The 20120-nt window shown below is 59.6% G+C and overlaps 1 protein-coding gene across 2 annotated transcripts in view; it reads left to right on the top strand.

Moving 5' to 3' along the window:
• The window catches only part of KIRREL3 (kirre like nephrin family adhesion molecule 3), a 503419-nt gene that overhangs the window by 442314 nt on the left and 40985 nt on the right, over positions 1-20120 (top strand). For both annotated transcript variants that reach the window (XM_028527883.2, XM_028527882.2), the window contains exon 6: positions 16916-17073. In XM_028527883.2, the coding sequence (XP_028383684.1) occupies positions 16916-17073 (158 nt within the window). The remainder of the gene's footprint in view (positions 1-16915; positions 17074-20120) is intronic.

Raw genomic sequence — 20120 nt, 5'->3', positions numbered from 1 at the left:
GATTAGGAACACAGCCGCCGGGTCGGGACGGGCCTGGCTTATTAAAGGCAGGCGGCTGTTTACCAAGGAGTGTTGTGACCTAATTAGATTAAAATTAAGGAGGGGGGACCTCGAATATTTTCCCCTCTAATCTCCTTTCAGTCTCTACTGATGCGTCGTGGGGAGAGGAAGCTGAGCTCCCTTCTTCCCCACTTTGAGGTTCTGAAGTTTGCTGGCCACCCCGTTCTGCCCCCGCTCCATGCCCAGCCCCATTCCAGCCCAGGGGGACTCAGTGCACCTGGTAAACGGCCCTTAAGCAAGTCCCCTGGACTCTCCGAGCCTCCCTTCCCCATCCATCACGTGGGGAGAACACATGCCTCTGGGCGACAGCTGCCCCAGTTACCCACAGGCCTCTGGGGGCAGTGGGAAGGGCTGTGTGTGCACAACGGGGACCAGACACCACGCACGGCAGAGCTGAGTCATCGGGAGCCTCTGCTCAGCCCCAGGCTTGGCTTGGAGAAAGAGCCAGCAACGAAGGGGGAACCACAACCCCACAGGACCCATATGGAAGTCTCTGTCCCCGAGAGCAGCAGCCCCCTGGAGAAGAGACGCCCCGCTGGGACGGGCTACCCACTGTGGGACACGCACGTGCACACTCAGCATGGCGCGTGCACCCAGGGAACAAAATTACTCACTTCTCCATCCTCATGGTTCGCCTCAAGGAGAGGCAACCGCAGCTCTGTTGTCGGTGATGAGGGACACACCCACACCAGGCCCTGCAACCCAGGCGCATGCAGACACAGCCCCACGTGCACTGCGCTCACTTAGCGGCTGCTCAGGCCAAGTGCTCGCCTGCTCTCCAGAAGGGCTCTCAGATGAATCCCAAAGTGCATTTCCTCTGCCATCACCCCTGCTCCAAGAGGGGGCCCCTGCACCCTCCACTTCCTGCTTACCCACCCCCAAGGTCCTGTCGCCCTCCTGGGTGATCATAGCCTGGGGGGCCAGCCCAGCTGTCAGTTTGCAGAGAGAAGCTCCCAGGACTTAGGACCTGTCTTTCCCCCTTGGCCAGGCCCTGCTTCCCCAACCCTGACTCCCTGCTAACACACCAGCCCTCGTGTCCCCATGCCTGTCCCCAACTTCCCGGAGGGCTTCCGTTCAACTTGTAGACCTGGTGGAGACAGAAAGCCAGGGCGTACTCACCCTGGACTTCACCTCCTTTCCCAGGAACCTCTGCTCTGCCCTGCCTAGTTCCCATTGCCTCCACAACGCCCACCCACCCCTCTGCACTTGGCCAGAGCCCTGGGTTCCCACGAGAAGGGAGTTGGAAAGGAGAAGCAGTGGGTGGGGCAGCCACCAGACTTGCCATCGGGCTCCGAGGCCCTAGCACTGCGCGCCCTGCCCAAACCACTTGGCCTGTCTGACCCTCAGTTTCTTCCTCTGTAAAATAAGAACCGAGAAGACCTGCCCTACCAGTGTTCCAGGCTTTCAGAAAAAGAAAGGTGAAAGGATGTGTACAGGAAGGCAGGTCGTAAACAGCACAGGTCTGCAGTGTTCTGAGCACAGGCACCTTTGAGAATCAGCCAGTCGTTCCTGCAGGGTCTGTCCGGTCGTCTCTTGCTGTGTGACCAATCAACCACCCCAAACTCAGGGGAGTCAGACAACAGCTATCACTTGTGGCTCAAGCAGTTCCTGCAGGCCAAGGAGCTGAACACGGCCCTCAGCTCCTTGTTCAGTGGTGCTGGCTCGGGGCGCTTCGTGGCGGTAACCAGACGTGGGAGGGGAGGGGGCCGGCTCTAAATGTCCTCTACTCACAAGACAGTGCCTGGGCTGGGGAGACATGCACAGGCCGGGGCTGGAGGGCTGGGCATCTCTCTCCAGCAGGGCACCCTCAGGGAAGTGAACTTCTCACTTGGCTGAGAGGGCTTTCATGGGGCCCCCAGGGGAGGGTGTGGCCTCGGCCATCTGCTCCTCCGCCGGCCATCTGCATGTGGGAATCTGCCTCTCTCCCTAACACACAGCCTGCCCTGCTGGCTCCCACTAGCCCTGCTGTCCTGTGGCCAGAATCCACATGTGGGCACCAGCCGACCCCACCCACCCCCACCCCTGGGGAAGGACAGGGCACTGGGGCGGGGCTGTGGACAGACACCTTGTCGGCCTCTGCTGGGCTCCCTGGAGCCAGGGACTCAAGACTGGCAAACAAGAGGTCAGTTTGCCAAGATCTGGAATTCAAATGTGGTCTTGACTGACTCTGGCCAGGCTGGCATCTGCCTCCCGCCAGCCCAGATTCTCCATAGCAAACTCACAGAGACGAGCAGGCTCAGAATCTCGGGCTGTGGAAGGTCAGAGCTGGGAAGGTCCTGGGAACCAGCCAGTGCAGCAACAGAGGCCCCAGCAAGAACTGGTGGGAAATGTCTGACTCGGGCGCCTGGTGCCTCCAGCCTCAGCTCCGCCCCCTGCATGCTCCTGCCTCCCTATCCTCTCCCACCCTCCTGCCCTCACTCTCCCCACTCCCCAGCTGGCTGACACCGAGCCTCCCCAGTCAGGGTTAGGGTCCCTTCCAGGTCCCCGTGGCTCCTGACAACACTGACCGTGACAGTCCTGGGCTCTGTAGGGTCTCCCCAACCTGGCCTGTGTGTCCCCTGGAGGGGACAAGGACCCCTTGCTCTCAGTACCCAATGCCTAGCCCAGGCCCACCAGACAGCAGTGCTCAGCGAATCTGGCAGATCGGATGAATGACCACCAAGGGCACCGGCCGGCTGAGGCAGCTTGACCTTCGGTGGCAGCCACTCGGTGTGTCCCGGAGCCCGAGCCCTGCTTCTGCTGATGAAGGACCAGAGGGCTGAACCAGGCAGGGTTTTCCTCGTTTCTCCCCTGGCCCGGCCGGCAGGCCAGGGCTCGGCCAGCATCCCCAGCACCGGCACCTGGCCTCGGTCTTCTCACCTGGCAAATGGGCATAACTGCTGCCAGCCTGCAAGGGTCTTATGGAGGTCGGGGTGCGGGCGGGGGAGGCGCTGCACAGGAAGGGGTTTTATCGACTGTAAAGTTGGGGACAGGACTGCGAATCTGTCTCCCGGGCACAGTGCTGTGCTGGCAGGGGCCTGTGCGAGCGTATCCGTCAATTCTGCGTTCAGTGACAATAGGCAGGGAGCTCGAAACCAGCTGCCACAGGAGAGTTGACACCACAGAAATTGCCAAGCACTGCAGTTCGGGCTTTGTTTGGTGTTGCATTTTGTTAAGCGTTTGAAGAGCATTTTCCCAGCACACCATTGCCCAAGCCCCTCCCCCTACTTGACCCAGACAGCAGGCGGGTCGTTGCACCTCTCTGAGTCCCCGTTACTCCAACGGTGAAGCGGGAACAAGTGTTCCCACCTGCCCGGCTGCTCAGAGAGGCTGTTTGAAATGAATGGAGGCACCCGGAACGCTTCAGCGAAATTTGGCTGGAAATGTCCCAGTTCAAGCCGCCACTCCCCATGATTCGTGCCATTTACTACAATGGCCCTTCGTCATAACATCAGCGAGAGCGTGGCCGAGCACTGACTCGCACCCGGCACTGCGCCCAGGCTGGAGAGACCCGGGGTTTGCTCAGGGGCGAGCCTGGCCCTGGGCCCCCAGGGAGCCCCCACGAGTCAGGCCACAGGGCCATCCTGGAGGACTGGGATGATCAGGCGGGGCCCCAGGGGCCCTCACTCTGACCCAGGCTCCACCGCTAACTCGCAGACAACCCCGGACCTCTGCCTTTCCCCCTGTGAGCCTCCAGGGGTGGCCAGGGAAGTGGAGGAAACTCTGTACATGAAAGCCGTTGGAAAAGCACCGAGCACCAACGTAATGCCAAGTGGGGACCCTGGGGTGCAGAGAGGCCTCTGGTGCAAGAGCTGGACTCGCCCTGATGTCCATCCAGTCCTGTGCAGACGGGGAACTTTGTGCCCCTGCATGCAGCTAGGAGGGGCTAAACCACTCACATTAAGTGCCTACTGCATGCACTGCTGTTCTAGGCACCAAAGTGCCTGGAACATGCACGGCACTGGGCCTTCAGGCCACGCTGACGGTGCTGTTGTCGTGCCACTTAGCAGACACGAACACCGAGACTCGCAGAAGGCGGACCCGCCCAAGCTCGCCCAGCTGGAGCGGCGGCCCTGACACTCAGGTCCTGTCGTTGGAACAGCAGGCTCGGCGTCACCTGAAGCCCTCCCTCCCCTCCACACGGGGCTCCCCTCCACCACTGGATGGACACAGAGAACAGACAGGGCCCACCCCCACGCTCCCGGAGGACCCTGCACTCTGCTCCCCTCTAAAACCCGCCCCTCCCTGGGCAGGTGGGCTGTGAGCTACTCAGCCTTGCACACCTGCTGCTGCTTTTCGAGCCAATGGCCATCGCTGCCCAACCTCAGGCTCCAGTAGAAAGGAGGGGGGTCTTCCTGTCTCTGACCCCAAAGACGGTTCCTTGCTTTGCTTCGCCTCCCAGATCCCTGGATGGCCACCTGGCCAGAGAGGTGGGAGGCAGAGCCGTTCTCTGGGACATGAGGAGGGAGGAGGGAGGGAGGCGATGAGCATTAATTGTTATATTAATAATGAGTAATTCCAGGGATTTCACATATGCCATCTGACATAATCAGCCTACTAACCATCAGAATAAGTGTTATTCCTCCTCCCATTGTGTGATGGAGACAGGCTCGGAGAGCTAACTAACTCATCCAAGGCCACGCAGCCAGTGACTGGGAGGCCCCAGAGCCAGGCTCCCTGGGGCAGCGTCGGAGCCCCCGGGGAACTCTGAGCAGGGGCCTGCACATTCCCGACGACCCACCACCCAAACACGCCCAGGCTGAGGGCTGCGTGACGCTGAGAGAGCTCTGCCCACCTCTCCCGGCAGCTACGTCCAGTGAGCACAAGCTGACTCCAGTGGAGGTCTAAATAAATAGGCCAAAGAGCAAAGCGGCCTTTCCTCCCCCCACACACACACTCACACGACACACTCCAAAGTCAAATGCAAACGACATTCCCAACTATAGGCCAGGTTTGAGTGGTCCGGGCCACTGGCCACAGACGTGAATGCCTATCACAGGGACCTGGCTGTGACTTAAGATGCATCCAACACATTTTGCGTCCAACCAGCACAGAGCCCCTCACCTGTCCACCCCACAGAGCAGCTGACGGGCTGCCCCCTAGCGGCACTCCCGCATTTGGACCAATGTACGCAGCCCCTCCTCCCCCTCCCCATCCCTGCGCGGCAGAGTGATGCGCATCAGGGCTGAAAGCCAAGCATCCCGACTCGGGCTGAGGCCGGACACCCACAGCAACTTGGTGCTGTCCTGTACCACTCCATGGAGTGTCCACCGTGCCCAGGATGCTTTCCAGGTGGTACAATTGCTAATCAATGGGAAGGGAAGGCTTGGAGGGGAGGCAGCAAAGAGAAGGGAGCTGGTTAAGAATCCAAGGGCCCTGGGCCCAGCTGGGGGTCCCAGAGAAAGGGGTGGTTGGAGGTGGAGGGTGAGGACACCCCAGGGTCTCAGGAAAGCCAGGCATGCCAGCTGCCCAGCCAAGCCCAGTGACTCAAATGCCTGCAGCCCCCTCCAGACCAGCAAGGCCCTTAGGAGCCCCCAAAACAGCCACTTCCAAAACTGTCCCGTGAATCCAACCAGCAGTGCTCGTATGGACAGACGGGACTTTCTGGAACATGGCAACACTCAGCATATCTGAGGGTTTTCAGATCTGCCTGTCCCAAGCCATCCGCATCTGGAAGTTTGCATCGCCTACCCACCCTCTTCCTACAGGAGTGCCTTCTTACCTTTCCATTTATTCCTTGGTCGTCTGCTGAGCCCAGTCTCCGAGCAAGCTCTCAGCTGGGGCAGGAAAACAGGAAGATCGAGACAGGGCTGCTGCCCCCAGAAGTCACCCCCAGCCTGGCCCCTCCATCTGGCCACCCCGAGTCCCGACAGCACACCCTGCAAGGGCGAATGGGAGCACTGGCCGAGGTTCCACGCGGGGCACAGGAACACACAGCAAATGAGACCTGTCCCTGTCCCCGGATGCTCCACCAGTCTAGTGAGGGCCTCAGGAGGCATCTGAGCAAAGCCGAAGGTTCATGTAGATGTCCGAGAGTCAGAAAGGGGCGGCGGACATTCCAGGGAGAGAGAGCAGCCCCTGCCCACCCACTCCCTAGGCTCATGGGGATAACTTTGCAATAGGTTAACTATGTGGGGAGAGCTTGGGGTGATGGGAAGGGCCCTTGTGCCTTCATGGTCCCCAGATGAGGGCCTGCCTCCCCAAGGCCAGCGAGAGGGAGGCCAGCCACAGGAAAAGGGGAAGGAAATACCCTGCGCTGCCAGAAAGGGTCACTCGGGACAAAAAGAACTGATCTCCAGCTGAGGTCCATGTCACACACTGGCCAGCAGGATTCCCGTTCTGTGTGATGGCCCCACACCCAGGGGCCCATCGGCATCCACCTTCCCCAAGGGCTGAAGGGCCAGGCTGGCCCGGGGAGTCAGGGAGAGAGCGAACCTGTGGAGTCTGGCCTCAAAGGAGACCCGAGACCCGGGAACTTGGAGCTCAAGGTGTTTGAATGAACAGCTGGCATGTGAAGCCATCAGCCAGGATAGGGGACCCTTCCCTGCATGGCCAGGGGCACCCTGCACCCTCACACCACTCCGGGCTGCCCAGCCGCTACCAGGGACTGACCAGGTGGAAATACCCAAGACTTAGAGTTGTGAAGGGAGAGAAAACCCTCATTCTTCCCTTGAAAAACTTTGATTCCTCATGGAGCAGCCCTTCCCCCGGGGCCCTGGGAGTAACTGCCCAGTAGGGAACCACTGGGAGAGAGCCGGCGGAGTGCGGCACCCAGTAGGTTCATGATCATTTATATGGTAGTGCGGAAAGTTAGTGCAAACACTAGGAAAGTCTGGGAGCCTCCTGCTCCCTCCTAGGCCAGCCCCCCACCCAGCAGTGCACTGTCCCACCTTGCCACCTGTGTGGCATTCCAGCAGCTCTGATGAGGTCACACATACAGCACTGTCGCCCTGAGACCCCACAGCTCTCCCCACGTTGCTCCTCTTACGTTGCACTTGACTTGAGCTTTCTATTTTCCCAGCCTTCCTGAGCCGTAATGGACCTATAACGCTGTGTAAGCTTAAGGCATATGAGTGTTGATTCGACACATTTATATATTGCAGCGTGATTACCACCATTGCATCGGCTAGCCCTCCGACCCGTGCCATAATTACTGTTTGCGTGCGTGTGTGGTGAGAACATTCAAGATCTACTCTCTGGCAACATGCAGGTGTATAATGCAGTACTGTTAGCTACAATCACCGTGCTGAGCTCAAGAGCCCCAGATGTGTCCGCTCGTGGCTGGAAGAGCGTACACTTTGACCCACACCTCCACACCCCCTCATTTTCCCCACTCCCCGGCCTCCGCAACCTCCACTCTACTGTCTGTTCCTCGTGGTTCGGCTGTCTTGTGTTCCACATACAAGTGCGATCGTGTGGTGTGCGTCCTTCCTTGTCTGACCTACTTCCCTTAGCACGATGCCCTCCAGGTTCACCCGGTTCGTGGCAAATGCCTGGGTTTTTTTGTCTGTCATGGCTGGGCATAACTCGATTTCTCCAAGCAATGCCCTGTGGTTTGCAAAGACGCACTTTCCACGGCAGCCCCCCCCCAGGAGACAGCGAGCCCTCTCAAGGGTGCCCTCTCTGTACACAGGGAAGGCAGTGCCCCCCAGGTGCGGAGGGAATGTGTGGTCTCCCCACGTGGCCCCCTCCTCCATGAGGAGGACAGGCAATTCCAAAATTATCTGTGACGCCGAGTGATAGATGAGCATTCCAACACTTCTCATAATGAATTCCCAGAGTGCTGCCCTTTTTTAAATTCAGAGACTTGTACTTTTTCAAACAGGGCTCAGGTTCTGGCAAAGAGTAGACTTGAAAATGTTGCATAGAGTTGCAAGGTGCATTTCGTGGATTTCTGAGATTCCCTGAAGTGAGTTTTTGTAGCAAGAGACCAAACAAAGCACCTCACTCTCTCCCTTCCCTTCCCTGGAGGGCTGCTGTCAGCGGCCAGCTCCTCCGAGGCACACGGACTGGGCCTCCTCACGCTGGGCTTTGCCCCGAGCTGGGTCTGGGTCGCTGGGCCCTGGCTTGGCTCTGCCACTCCCCCTGCACCTGTCTCCCCCTGCGCATCCCCTGCTGCTCTTCCCTCACACTCGAGTTCTGTCTTCCCTTCCCCCCTGCAACCAGCCGCTGTGTGGAGCAAAAACAGGTCTTTATCACGAAAAAAGCAGTGTGCCTAGACTCTCATTTTAGATGACAATCATCAGTATTTCCTATTTATTCCTCAACCCCCTGAAGGAGGCGACCCTTTGCCTGCACCCCTCAGTTTCTGCACAGACTGCTGAGGCCCTGGGTACTGGTTGGGAAGGCTTCCTGCCCCCACCCCCCACCCCCGCCCACCTCCTCCCCTCCTTGGGGAAAGCCACCGGGCTCCCCTGTGAGGCTCATGCCCAGATAGGAGGCTCATAGCCAAATCCGAAGATCCAGCATATCAGTCCTGCTTTCTGCTCTTGCACCCAGACAGACAACTCGAGCCACGCCAGTCTCCTGCTGGGTCAGGGTGGCTGCCTTGGAACTGGGGAAGCCAGCCGGCGCTCGCTCGGGGATGGGTGCTCGCTCCCGTGTGGCCTGCAGCACTGAGGTCGCTGGACTCTGGGGCCTGATCCGGGTGTCTGGTTCCACCACTTACGACGTGTGTGACTCACCGCGAGTGGTTGACCTCCAGTGGTTGACCTCGGCTTCCCATCTGTGTGAAATAAGGACTCCGTGGGGCCCACAGCAGGAGCTGGCTGTGCGGTCTCAGGGAGCGGCGGGGCGAAAGCCGTGACAGGGACTGAGAGGGACCAGCTCGCAGCGAGGAAACAAGTCGCAGGAGGCGACGTGCCGCCAGGGAACGTGGCCAATGCAACCGTAATAGCTTTTCGTGGAGTGACAGATGGTAACTGGACTCACCGCGGCGATCATTTTGTAATGTATAAAAATATTGAATCACTATTGTGCACCTGAAACTAATTTAATATCGAATGTCAATTATAATTCACTTTTAAGAGAATTAAAAACCGGTCGATGGCCGCCCGTACACCACGCTCGGCTTCCCTGGGCCCCACCAGGCTGGCCAGGAGAACGCTGGCACCGGGCCCCTCCGGATGAGCTGAGGAGCCGGGGGAGGCGCGGCGAGGCGAGGCACCGCACAGCAGGTGCGAGCCGGTCACTGGCAGACACGCCAAGGAAGGGCTGTCGCGCTGTCCCGTGGCCATCCACACAGGAGCTGAGCTGCAGAGAGGAGCAAGGCCCGTCCTCAGCAGGACAGCCCACCTCCCTGGTGGCCCACGGGGGCCACCTATGCCTTGTGCCCCCCCAATGCCACCCGCCCTGCAGCCCCGAGGGCCCACCACCCACACTTTCCCTTTTGCTGCTGCTCTCAGAGGCCCCTCCCCACTGAACGGGGAACTACCTTGGCCCTTCACATGTGCCCTCCCGCATCGCCCCCGGCATCCAGAGCCAGGACTCACGCGGGCACACACAGGGACATGGAGAGAGACACGCAGGCACCAAGTGTGCATGCACACACTTACGCACATGGCTGCTGTCTATCGCCCTCCTGCTGTCCCGCTCTCCCCCCCCTCTGCTCCACACACACCCTGCAATGTGTTTGTCTGCTCCGTATTAATGAAACATCCTTCTCACGAACAGCTCCTCACTGATAAGCTGGCTCAGACCCTCTCCCAAGGTCTAATCTGGAATAAGCAGAACACTCGTCCTTCCTCATTTGAGAGGGAAACCAGTGACTTTGTCCCTGACAGCATCTGCCCCCCACCCCCACCCTCACCTCACCGCCCCGGCCCCTCCTCCTCCTGCCCCTCCTGCCTCCACTGCCTCCACATCACCATCACTGTGCTGGTTTGTCGGGGCTTCCAGGCCAGCCGCCAACTGGCCACCAAGTGTGACATCCGGGGAGGCCGAGGCAGGGCCGCAGGTCAAGGATGGAAGCAGGCAACTTCCTGTGTGCTCTGCTGCTCACCTGCACTAGTGACTCAGTCATGTGGTGCCTCAGTCTCCTCATCTCTGAGCTATCCAGGGTCATCGTATCCACCTTCCACAGGGTTGTTGTGAGGGTTAGATGGTGGTGATGTTTACAGCACTGAAGGTTCTAGAAGTCTTGTCAGCCCTGGACCAATGTCAACTATTACTTATATTGTTGCTGTTGGGGTTTTTACTACCAAGTCCGAGGTACTGGACATGCCAGGTGGTGGGGAAACGCAAAGAGGCCCCGCCCCTCCTCGTCTGGAGTGCGGGGAACCTGCAGCCGGCCCCAGATCCGGCCACCGGGCTGTGCTGAGTGCTGCGTAGAGAGCCCAGCACAGGGCTAGGGCCCCTGGTGAGTGTGGCTTCCGACTCGGCAGTTCGGGCAAGGCGCCAGGCAGCAAGTATGCATGAAGCACTCGCTGCAGGCTGGACGCCATGCTACACGCCAATGCAGAAAGAAGAACCTGGCAGGTTCTCCAGGGACTCAGGCTCGCGGGGCAGCTGACAGCAGTGGCAGCCGCGCCCCAAGAGCTCAGGGAAGTGGCGCAGAGTCTCAGGGCAGAGCAGAGACTGGATGAGGGACCGCAGGGGCTGACACTGAGAGAGGGCTTTCTGGAGGAGGCAACCATCTCACAGAGTGACCAAGAGTTCACGAGGCAAAGGCAGCCTTTGAACGGATGGAAGAAGTGATGGGATTCCAGCCAATTAAGACTCGGGGTTGGGACATCCCCTGCAGAGGGAACGCCCCAGGCAAATGCACGTGGTTCTAAAAGGACAGGCTCTCCTTGCAGGGAGGTGAGCGGCCAACCCAGCTCAGGCATCAGAGGAGGAGCTGGAGAGAGAAGGAAGGCCTCTCTGCAGAGACCCCCAAACGCCCTTTGTGCCGAGGAGTTGGTTTTTGTCCTGGAGCGTCCAGGAGCCAGTGAACATGCTCAATAGCAGAGACTGAGCTTCCAGAACAGTCACCCGGCCATGCTGGAGGTAGAAAGGGTCAGAGCGGAATGGAGAGAGAGTTCACGCCTCAGGCCTGGTCTGAGACCTATAGTGACAGGAGCCAGATGTGTGGGTGGTCCCCAGGTGGCGGGTTACTGCTGAGTTCATCAGTTAGGTTTGCTGCCTAGTAAACCAGCCCACGCATGACTCTGAGTCAGCAGGTGGCTGAGCTCGGCTGGGACGGCTCATCTCTGCTGCACCACGTGGAGTCAGCTGGGCTCACCCACTGCCTCCGCAGCAAAGGCCCCACTCTCGTGGGCACAGGTCGTGGGGAGACTGGAGGGAGGAGAAGCCACACCAGGCAGGACAGCGCGGCACCGCCCCTGGGGAGCCTGGAGAGGACAGGACAGAGGAAAGAGAGAGAGAAACTCCTACTTTCCCAAGGAGAGAGAACACCAGACTTCTGCGCCCCAGGCACTCTGTCCGTAATCTTTCAAGGGATGAAAAACGCCGTCTGCTCACAGAACCAATAACGTACAACATCAGTACGACACTGGACCATTACTGGTGTTTTCCCACATCGCCTCTCACTTGACTCTGGCAGCTAAACAGCACATCTGATTTTATTCTCTCCCCTATTTTACAAATGAGGGAGCTGAGGCACAGAGAAGCCAAGCAACTTGCCCGAGGCCACAAACTAATAAAGGTGGGAGCCAGGATTTGAACCCATGCTGCCGAGCCTTCAGGTCAGCTAAACAAATGGAAAGGGGCAACTGGGGAAGAGCAGCTTAGTCCAGGTAGGTAATTCTCATCCACAAGGAGAATTCGAGTTAAAGTGATGGAAAAATGGGACTGGAGAGGCTGACAGGAGCCAAGGAGGTCAGATTTCGTCCAGGCGGCAATGCTCCGAGAAAGATCCCAAACGAGAGGCTGTCAGACACTCAGCAAACGGGGAGTGAGTGAACTCGGGTGGAGACGGGTGAGTGACCAGACTTCCGTGCCGGCCGCTCTGGGACAGTGCAGAGCGGAGGCAAGGGGGAGAGAGTGTCAGGTAGCATAATCCAAGCAAGAAATGATGAGGGCCGCCCTGGCTGGGTGGCTCGGTTGGTCGGAGCGTCATCCCACACACCCAGATGTCGCAAGTTCGATCCCAGTCAGGGGATGTACCTGGGCTGCAGGCTCAATCCCTGGTCAGGGGCCGTACGAGAGGCAACTGATCAATGTTTCTCCCATTGGTCTTTCTCTCTCTCTCCCTCCCTTCCTCTCTCTCTAATACCAATAAAAACGTAACCTCGGGTGAGGGTTAACCAAGAAGAAGAGGCAAAGATGAGGGCCTGAGCCAGGAGGACTCTGGGGTGGGCCGAGAGACTGGCACGTTTGAGGGTGCTCGGGGAATGCACCAGGGTGTGTGACAAGGCGGGGCAGAGGGGATGGAGTCCAGAACGAGCTGTCATTCCCTGGAGGTGCCAGTCCCCACCACAGTGAACACGCGTGTCTGGGGTCCATCAGCCTGCTGACGTCGGGGGCCCATCGGGAAGCAATGTGCTTCTCCACAGGCAGCATGGGGGAGAGCAGGCCCTGGGGGAGCCGTCACCACAGCTGGTGGGTAGACGGAAAGCGACAGCTGGAGCGCATGGAGAAAAGTGGAAGAGAGCCCCGGAGACCCACCTAGGATCTCTCTACGCCCCACCCGGTCTTGGCTCCTGAGCACTCACCAACACCCCAAAATATATTATGCATGGAGTCGTTAGTGCCCATCTCTCCGCTGGGATATAAACTCCACGCAGGCAGGAGCTTTGTGTCCCCACGCCTCACACAGGGCCTGGCACAGAGTGGGCACTCCATGTGAAGTTTCTGAATTAATGCTGAGCTGCCCTGGGAGGCAGATCCCTAAACGCGGCCTCGTCCCCAGTCCTGTCTTTACGTTCTGCGCTTCTTCACTTTGGCCAGTAGGTGGCGCGTCTATGTGCGTGAGGAATAGAGGCTGCTAGGATTCCAGGTGTCTCAGAACCTGGGCAGAGGACTCAAGTGAGCCAGGCGTGGGTCTGGACTGCAAATGCCGCGTGTCCGTTCCCACAGCAGACGGTTCTCAAGCACCCGCCTCCGGCTCGGCCCCCGCTCCCTCGCCCTCTGACACTCAGACTGAGGGGCCTGGATGCCACAGGCGTAGGCAGAGCTGCCCCTGCGCTGGGATAAAGGGCAGGACATGGCCTGAGGGGCAGAAGGGCTCAAAGGGATGCTGCGCATCCTTAAGGGAGCACATCTTACAGGTGGAAACGGGTACAGTCAGTGGTTCCATGCACGTTTGAGCCATGGAATCTCTTGTCTCTGTAAAACACGTGAAGGACCTCAGAGCATCAAACTACGACAACTCTACCTCCACCGGTGTCAGGGTGCACCCCCAGCCCAGGCCCTCCCCTCCCTGCCCTCCCTCACAGTAACTCGGGGCGGCCTCTCATGCTCTCTGGCCTCCGTGTCCTCTCTGTGAGCACAGAACTGGACTGTGCCCCCCCCCCCCGCCCACCTCCCCACAGGGGCCCCTTGATCTTGACAGCAGAGCTGGGAGAAAGTTGGCACACAGGAGAGAGACGGGGGCCCCATGTTGCCCACCCGTGGGTGGCTGTCCGCAGGGCTGGTGGGAGGCAGGACAGAGCAGGAGACCCCCAGCCACCTGCCCGAATCCGGGTGACAAGGGAGCCAACCACCCACAGCCAGCCACCCCTGCGGTCAGTTAAGGAGCCTCAGCTCACGTGACCTGCCATGTCAGGACACGCCCCGAAGCCAGCCAGGCCTGCATGGCAGCCTTCCCAGCCCGGCTCCCAGCCCCGGGCACCCGCTGTCCCCGGGACCCACTCGGGTCACCCTGGGCCTCGGTCACCCAACAGTTAACACCTTCTTCCCGACTGACAACAAGCCCAACGCCAACACAGCCAACTATTTTTATCTCCAGATTAATCACAAAAGGCTAACGTTTCCACCTTCCCTGTGATTAAAAATTAGGAGACCAAACTCTATCGTGGTTCAGGATAATAGCCAATCCCGTGAGGGGGCTGCATGAATAATGCATGTCCAGGCTCGGGCTGCACCAGACTCTCTCCCCTCCCGGCGCCTCAGCTCCGGGCCCCTCTGAATAGAGAGGTAATGAGTCCCCCCCTCTTTACACGAGAGCTGCAGCTGCGAGGGCGACTGTTGATTTCTATTCAGCCTCTGGGCCCCCAAACATCCTCCCACCCACCCCACACACCCAGCCCCATCTGCACCCCACCCCCACCCATCTGCTGTGCAGCCAGGCGAAGGCCAATCAATAATGCGTAGCTACACGAATAACCGGTGTGATAACCACTTATTTGGGAAGATGTAATCAGGACCATTCTGCGGGTGGAGGTTTGTGTGTGTGAGTGAGTGTGCGCCCGAGCCCTCACACAGCACAGTCCCGCGCCCCTCTCTCCTGGTCTTCGAGCCCTTACTCCCGTGTTCGCAGCGCAGCGTGGTACTGCAGGGAGGACGGGTGGTGTCCCTCCCGGCCCTCGGTTTGGGGAAAGGCCTCCTCCGTCTCCGCACTGTGATCCGGGAGTTAGGAGCCGGAGCAAAGCCCCAGAGAGAGTTGCCTCGTTAACCTTGGTCCCGCACTGGAATCCTCTGGGAGCCTTAAAAGCTCCTGGTGCTGGGCCCTGGCTGGGTATCTCGTGGGTGAGAGTGTCGTCCACGTACGCCGAGGGCACAGGTGGGATCCCCAGTCAGGGCACACATAGGGAGCAGCCAGTGGATGCGTACATGTGGGGAACAAATCGGTGTTTCCCTCTCTCTCTTCCCCCCTCTTCCTCTCTCTCTCTCAGATAGATCGATCTTCTGCTGCTTGGTGCCCTCGTCCAGAAACTGAGTTTAGTTGGTCAGTGTGGCCCCGATTTTAAAATTTTCTCCCATATTTTAATATGCAGCCAGGACTAAAAACCACTACCTCAGACCCAATGAATGTCAGTGCTGGAGAGAACTTTCCAGATCCTCTGTTGCACTTTCACATTTTACATTGGAGGAAATAAAGCCAATATAGGGACTGCTCTTGTGGCTTCACCCTCTGACAGAGGGCACGGTCCACCATGCCGCACCTCTGGGCTTCTTGCTTCTATTCCTGAAGCTCCGCGTGGCTCTTTCGGATTTTCCTGGCCCTCACCTAGCTCAGCTGGGATGTCTCTTCACCACCCCCGACACCCCGTGGGGAGAAGGCTGTCCCCACCGAAGGGAGGGGGCAGGAGACCCAGCCCCAGCCCTCCCTGCCAGAAGGGGCCCGCCCATTCCATGGAGATAAAATCCCCTCAGCAGCCACTGTAATGCCCACCTCCATGTATGGAAAGCCCTCATTAGCCTCCCTTTGCTCTCCGGCCACACCCGCACCCCAGGCACTAATGAGGGGGTGCTAAGTGGGCAGGGTGGGTGCTTGACTATCCAGCCCACACCCCCCCACCTGTCTGTGCCCAGGGCCGCCCACCAGTGGGGGCTGGTGTGGAGGAGGCAGACTTCCTCCCCCCGCCAGGACCCTGGGTGGAGCCCTGGGCTGGCAAGGGCGTCTGGGAGCCCTGAGGCTTCAAGTTCCCTCAGGAAGTAGACGTCTAGGGCTGGCACTGCCTGGGCTGCGGCTCCCCACACGCCTGCTCCAGGCAGGAAGGGAGGGGTGGAGCCCGGGGCTCAAGATGCGGCTGGTGTGGCGAGGGCAAACTGCAAGGCAGAGCCTGCTGCATGGGGGGGCCTGGGGCCCCTGCAGCCATCTGCCTCCAGCCCACGGCGTGGAAGCTCACACAGGGCCTGTGCGGATGGACTGATGGACTTTCTCTGGCCTCTGGGGTCCTTTGCTCTAGAACCTAGCTTGTCACGCAGTTGCCCTCTTACCACTCACTGGCAAACATGCAGTCAGCCCTTCCCAGGCCTCCAGAAGGCACGGGCCCGGCCCCTCCCTATGGGGGGAAAAACAGGGTGGCTCGGTCGGTCTGGAGGGAGACCCGCCCTTTGCATGGTTGGTCCAGAGGGACAGGCAGGCAGCATCAGAAGCCCGGTGCCTTCCTTGTGTCCACACACCTGACATCGGGAGAGGCTGTGTGACTTCGGCCAGGCACCTCCCTTCTCTGGGCCTCTTCTCCATACGACGGCCGCATATTGTCACAGCGGCCCACCCTGCACCCGGCCGTCATCATGGGGCTGATGGGGTGACTCCCCCAGCATGAGCGAACACTTGTGGGCCTTCCACCGGGTGCCAGGCTCTGTGCAGGGCCCTGGGGCAGATACCCGCATCCTTCTGGCCCTCCCTGTGCCACTCTGGGGCGAGGGCGCTGGGAAGTTCCGGAAGGATAAATGCTGAGGCGATGCCAGGGGCTGCACAGCCCTCCCAGTCTTGAAAAGTCTCCCGTCCCCTGCCCCGGAGAGGGGGTCTGGCCTCAGGCCCTGGCTCTACCGCTCACTGGCAGTGTGGCCATGAGCAAGTCCCGGAACCCCACTGCGCCTCAGCGTCCGGACGTGTGTCATTGGGATAATGACCGTGTTTATCTAGCAAGATCATTGTGAGGATTCAACCAGGATGACAGATGGGACAGTACTTTAGTTTAAAAAAAAACATTAAGAGTTAGAGGAAACTCCGGCTATTCTCTAGGCACAGGAGCTTTGCCCCTCCCCCTGGGAACAAGGTCAAGGACGCCTGCCCTGCCCCCTCACAGGCTCCTGGTGGGCAGAGGACGATTCAGTGATAAGAACATCCTCTGCAGAAAAACACGCATTGCACATGTCCAGGATTACTGCTGCTGTTATCATTATTGTACTGTAAGGGGATTATGTGTTTATTAAAGTGTGATGATTATTGTCACAGCTCCCTCGCGGCCGCCAGCTTGGCAGGCCTGCCTGGCTGCAGGGGCCAGTTTCCCTCCACGTGACCTCTCACCTCCTCTCCCCACAGTGCCACCCGATGACCCCGTCATCCTGGGGGGGCCCGTGATCAGCCTGCGGGCAGGGGACCCCCTCAACCTCACCTGCCACGCAGACAACGCCAAGCCTGCGGCTTCCATCATCTGGCTGCGGAAGGGAGAGGTCATCAACGGGGCCACCTACTCCAAGGTGAGTCGGGAGGGTAGGGCAGACCGGCTGAGGGAGGGGCGGGGCCTGTGTGGGGGGAGTCCCGCTCTCCCCACCTCTGCAGCTCCTGCTCTTCGCACACCTTTCTGTCACTTGTGATTCTTTTTGTCTCCCTGCCTCTTTGCGTGTGGGTCACTTTCTCTCTCCCTCGCTCTGTCTCTCTCGACTGCTGCTGTCTCTCCTCCTCTCCCCTGGGGTAACTGTGTCAGAGGGGGAGACTGAGGACTGAAGCGGCCAGGGCCCAGGGTTGCCGGATAACATATGGGAGGCCTGCTCTGACCGGTGTGGGTCAGTGGGCTGGGCATCGTCCCACACAGTGAAAGGTCTCCGGTTCGATTCCTGGTCAGGGCACAGGCCTGGGTTGCAGGTTTGATCCCCGGTCAGGGCTCGTGCGAGAGGCAACCGACTGATGTTCACGTCAATGCTTCCCTCCCTCTCTTCCTGCCTCCCTTCCCCTCTCTCTAAAAATAACAAATAAAATAAAGTAGAATATGGGATGCCCAGTTACCTTTGAATTTTGGATAAACAACAAATAACTCTTCAGTATAAGTGTGTCCCAAATAGTGTATGGTGCACAGTTGTGGGTCCTTACTTACATTAAAAAATTATTCACTGCATCTCCGAAATTCATTTGTAGCTGAGAGCCCTGTGTTTCGACCTGCTAAGTCCAGCCACCACTCCAGGGCTGCGGGTAGGACCTCTCAGGTGCGTCCCTGTTGGGGGCAGCGCTGAAGCCCGCCCCGCACCCGTGCTGCCTGCCCGCCCGCAGGGGCGCTGCTTCCCCGTTCACACGACGCGCCGCGCGCTGCAAGTGCCCTGAACTGACCCCTGAATGACCCACGTTGCCTATCTTCTGTATTTTATGATGCTCTGACATCTGCAGGCCTTCCTGGGAGGAAGGGTTGCCCTTCCTGAGGGGCCAGCTGGTTCCTAGAGACACGCTGAGAACGCACCTTTGATGTGCAAACCAAACAGTGGGGGGCCCATCCCCTCCCCACCCCCTCCCCACCCCCTCTCCGGAGGCTCCAGCGCTCCTCCTGCCCTCTGTGATGCAGGCCAGGTCACTGTGACTGGGTCACTAACCCACACCACCCCCAGGGCCTGCCCCCCCCACCCCCAACTCCTCCAGGTAGCTGGCAGACCAGAACCTATCCAACTGCCTACCCTGCCTGGGGAGAGGGGCCCCCAGGAAAAACCACAACAAAGGCTCACACCCTGGTTTTCTCTCCTGCTCCCTCAGCCTGTCTGTAGGCCTCCTGACAGACCCGAGGGCTGCCCTGTGTGGCCTCCACCTTTGGGTGCCCTGGGTAACAAACCACCCTTCAGTGGCAGTCCAGTCGTGATCTGCTGGCCTCACCCCACCTGGATGATGATGGAATCGCAGGTGCACTTTGAAACAGCACCCCACACACTCCACTCAAGGAGACTGTGCCTAGAGGTGCAGACAGGCTTTGGGCCACAGAGGCTAGAAAGACGAGCGGGACCTGGATGGAGGGTGCCTGGTCTGCAGGGAGAACACGGTGGTCTGACAGGGAGGGAGCACCCTGCTCAGCCGACAAGTGGGCAGAAACCCTGGTCTCCTCACCATGAGCCTCTCCAGCCTCAGGCGGGTGGGTGGCTGCTCAGAGACACTCCAGGGCCTCCGGCAAGGCAGCACCCCAGCGCCCGGCTCTCCCCTCTGCTCATGGCCTCAGAGACTTGGAGGTACACCACCTGCTCCCCACTGCCACCCTGGCACCTCTTCCAAGGTCCTTAGAAAGAAAAGCAAAGCCTTCACCCTCCTGGGAGGACATGAGGTGGCCTGTCCCGTTTCTGAGGCTGTGTCCTTCCTGTCCAAAGCTGACCCCCACCCTCCCAAGGAGTCAGCCCTGGGCTGCTGATCAAGGTCCCCACCCAGAGCTGGGTGCCCGAACCCCAGACAAAAGCCTTTCCCCGTGCAAATCCAGGCAAGGGGAGGCTGCCCGGTGAGAGAGGCGTCCCTCGCCCCGTCCTGGGCGGGAGCCTCCTGCGGGGCCACAAAACACAAAAGCATGACTCAGCGGTGCGTCCTGCAGGCAAGGGTGACAGGGGAGGGAAGGGGTGTTCCTTCCAGTCTGGGCGTCTGTCCAGTCCCTCCCTGAGGCTGGGCCAGCCTGGCCCACGCCAGGGTTTATGTCCTGCAGGGGACACACCCTCAGCTGGTGAAAAGAGAGGTCAGAGTCACCTTGCTGGACCTGTGTGGGGACCATCTGGACCCCTTGCCTGACACTGTCCTGTCACAAACGGGAGCTGGAGGTCGTGGCCCACCCTCCGCCCACCCAACCCTGCTCTCGCCCCTACCGGCCTGTGGCAGGAAGGACGGCACTGGGCAACCAGGGGCCTGGGTCCCGGTCCCACTCTGTGACCCCAGGAGGGGTCATCCCCAGGCCTCAGTTTCCTTGTCTGTAAAACAGAGGGGTTGGATCAGATGCTCTGTATTAGCAGGGAAGGGCTGCCAAACCAAAAGACCACCAACAGGGGATTCTGCAGCAGGCACAGTTCTGGAGGCTGGGAGTCCGGGATCATGGAGCTGGCCGCGGCTGGTTTCGGTAAGACCTGCCTTCCTGGCTTGCAGGTGGCACCTTCTGGCTGTGCTCTCACGTGGCCCCCTCCCTCTGTGTGTGCCAGGGAGAGGTCTCTGGAACCTGCTTCCTGTTCTCATAGGGCACCAGTCCTACTGGGCTAGGGCCCTGCCCTGATGACCTCACTTAACCTTCCCTACCTCCTTAAAGACCGTGTCTCCACACATGCTCACACTGAGGAACCAGGGCTCTGCCATGTGAATTCAAGGGAGGACAGGACTCCACCCCTGACCAGCGTCCACCAGCTCCGACAAGCTAGAGACTTGCAACCTGGAGCATGTGGAGAAGGGTGGGTGGCCCAGCAGGGTTGTCCAGGCCCCCACCCCGCTGCCCCCGAGCCCCCAGGACTGCGGGGGGCCACTCCCACAGCATCTCTGAGTCCTGAAGGCAGGGCAGCCCCGACGGGCCGTGCTTGGGGGGTGGCTGGAC

Source organism: Phyllostomus discolor, chromosome 13 (genome assembly GCF_004126475.2).
Source record: "Phyllostomus discolor isolate MPI-MPIP mPhyDis1 chromosome 13, mPhyDis1.pri.v3, whole genome shotgun sequence".
Classification (NCBI taxonomy): domain Eukaryota; kingdom Metazoa; phylum Chordata; class Mammalia; order Chiroptera; family Phyllostomidae; genus Phyllostomus; species Phyllostomus discolor.
This window is presented reverse-complemented; position numbering and strand designations above follow the sequence as displayed.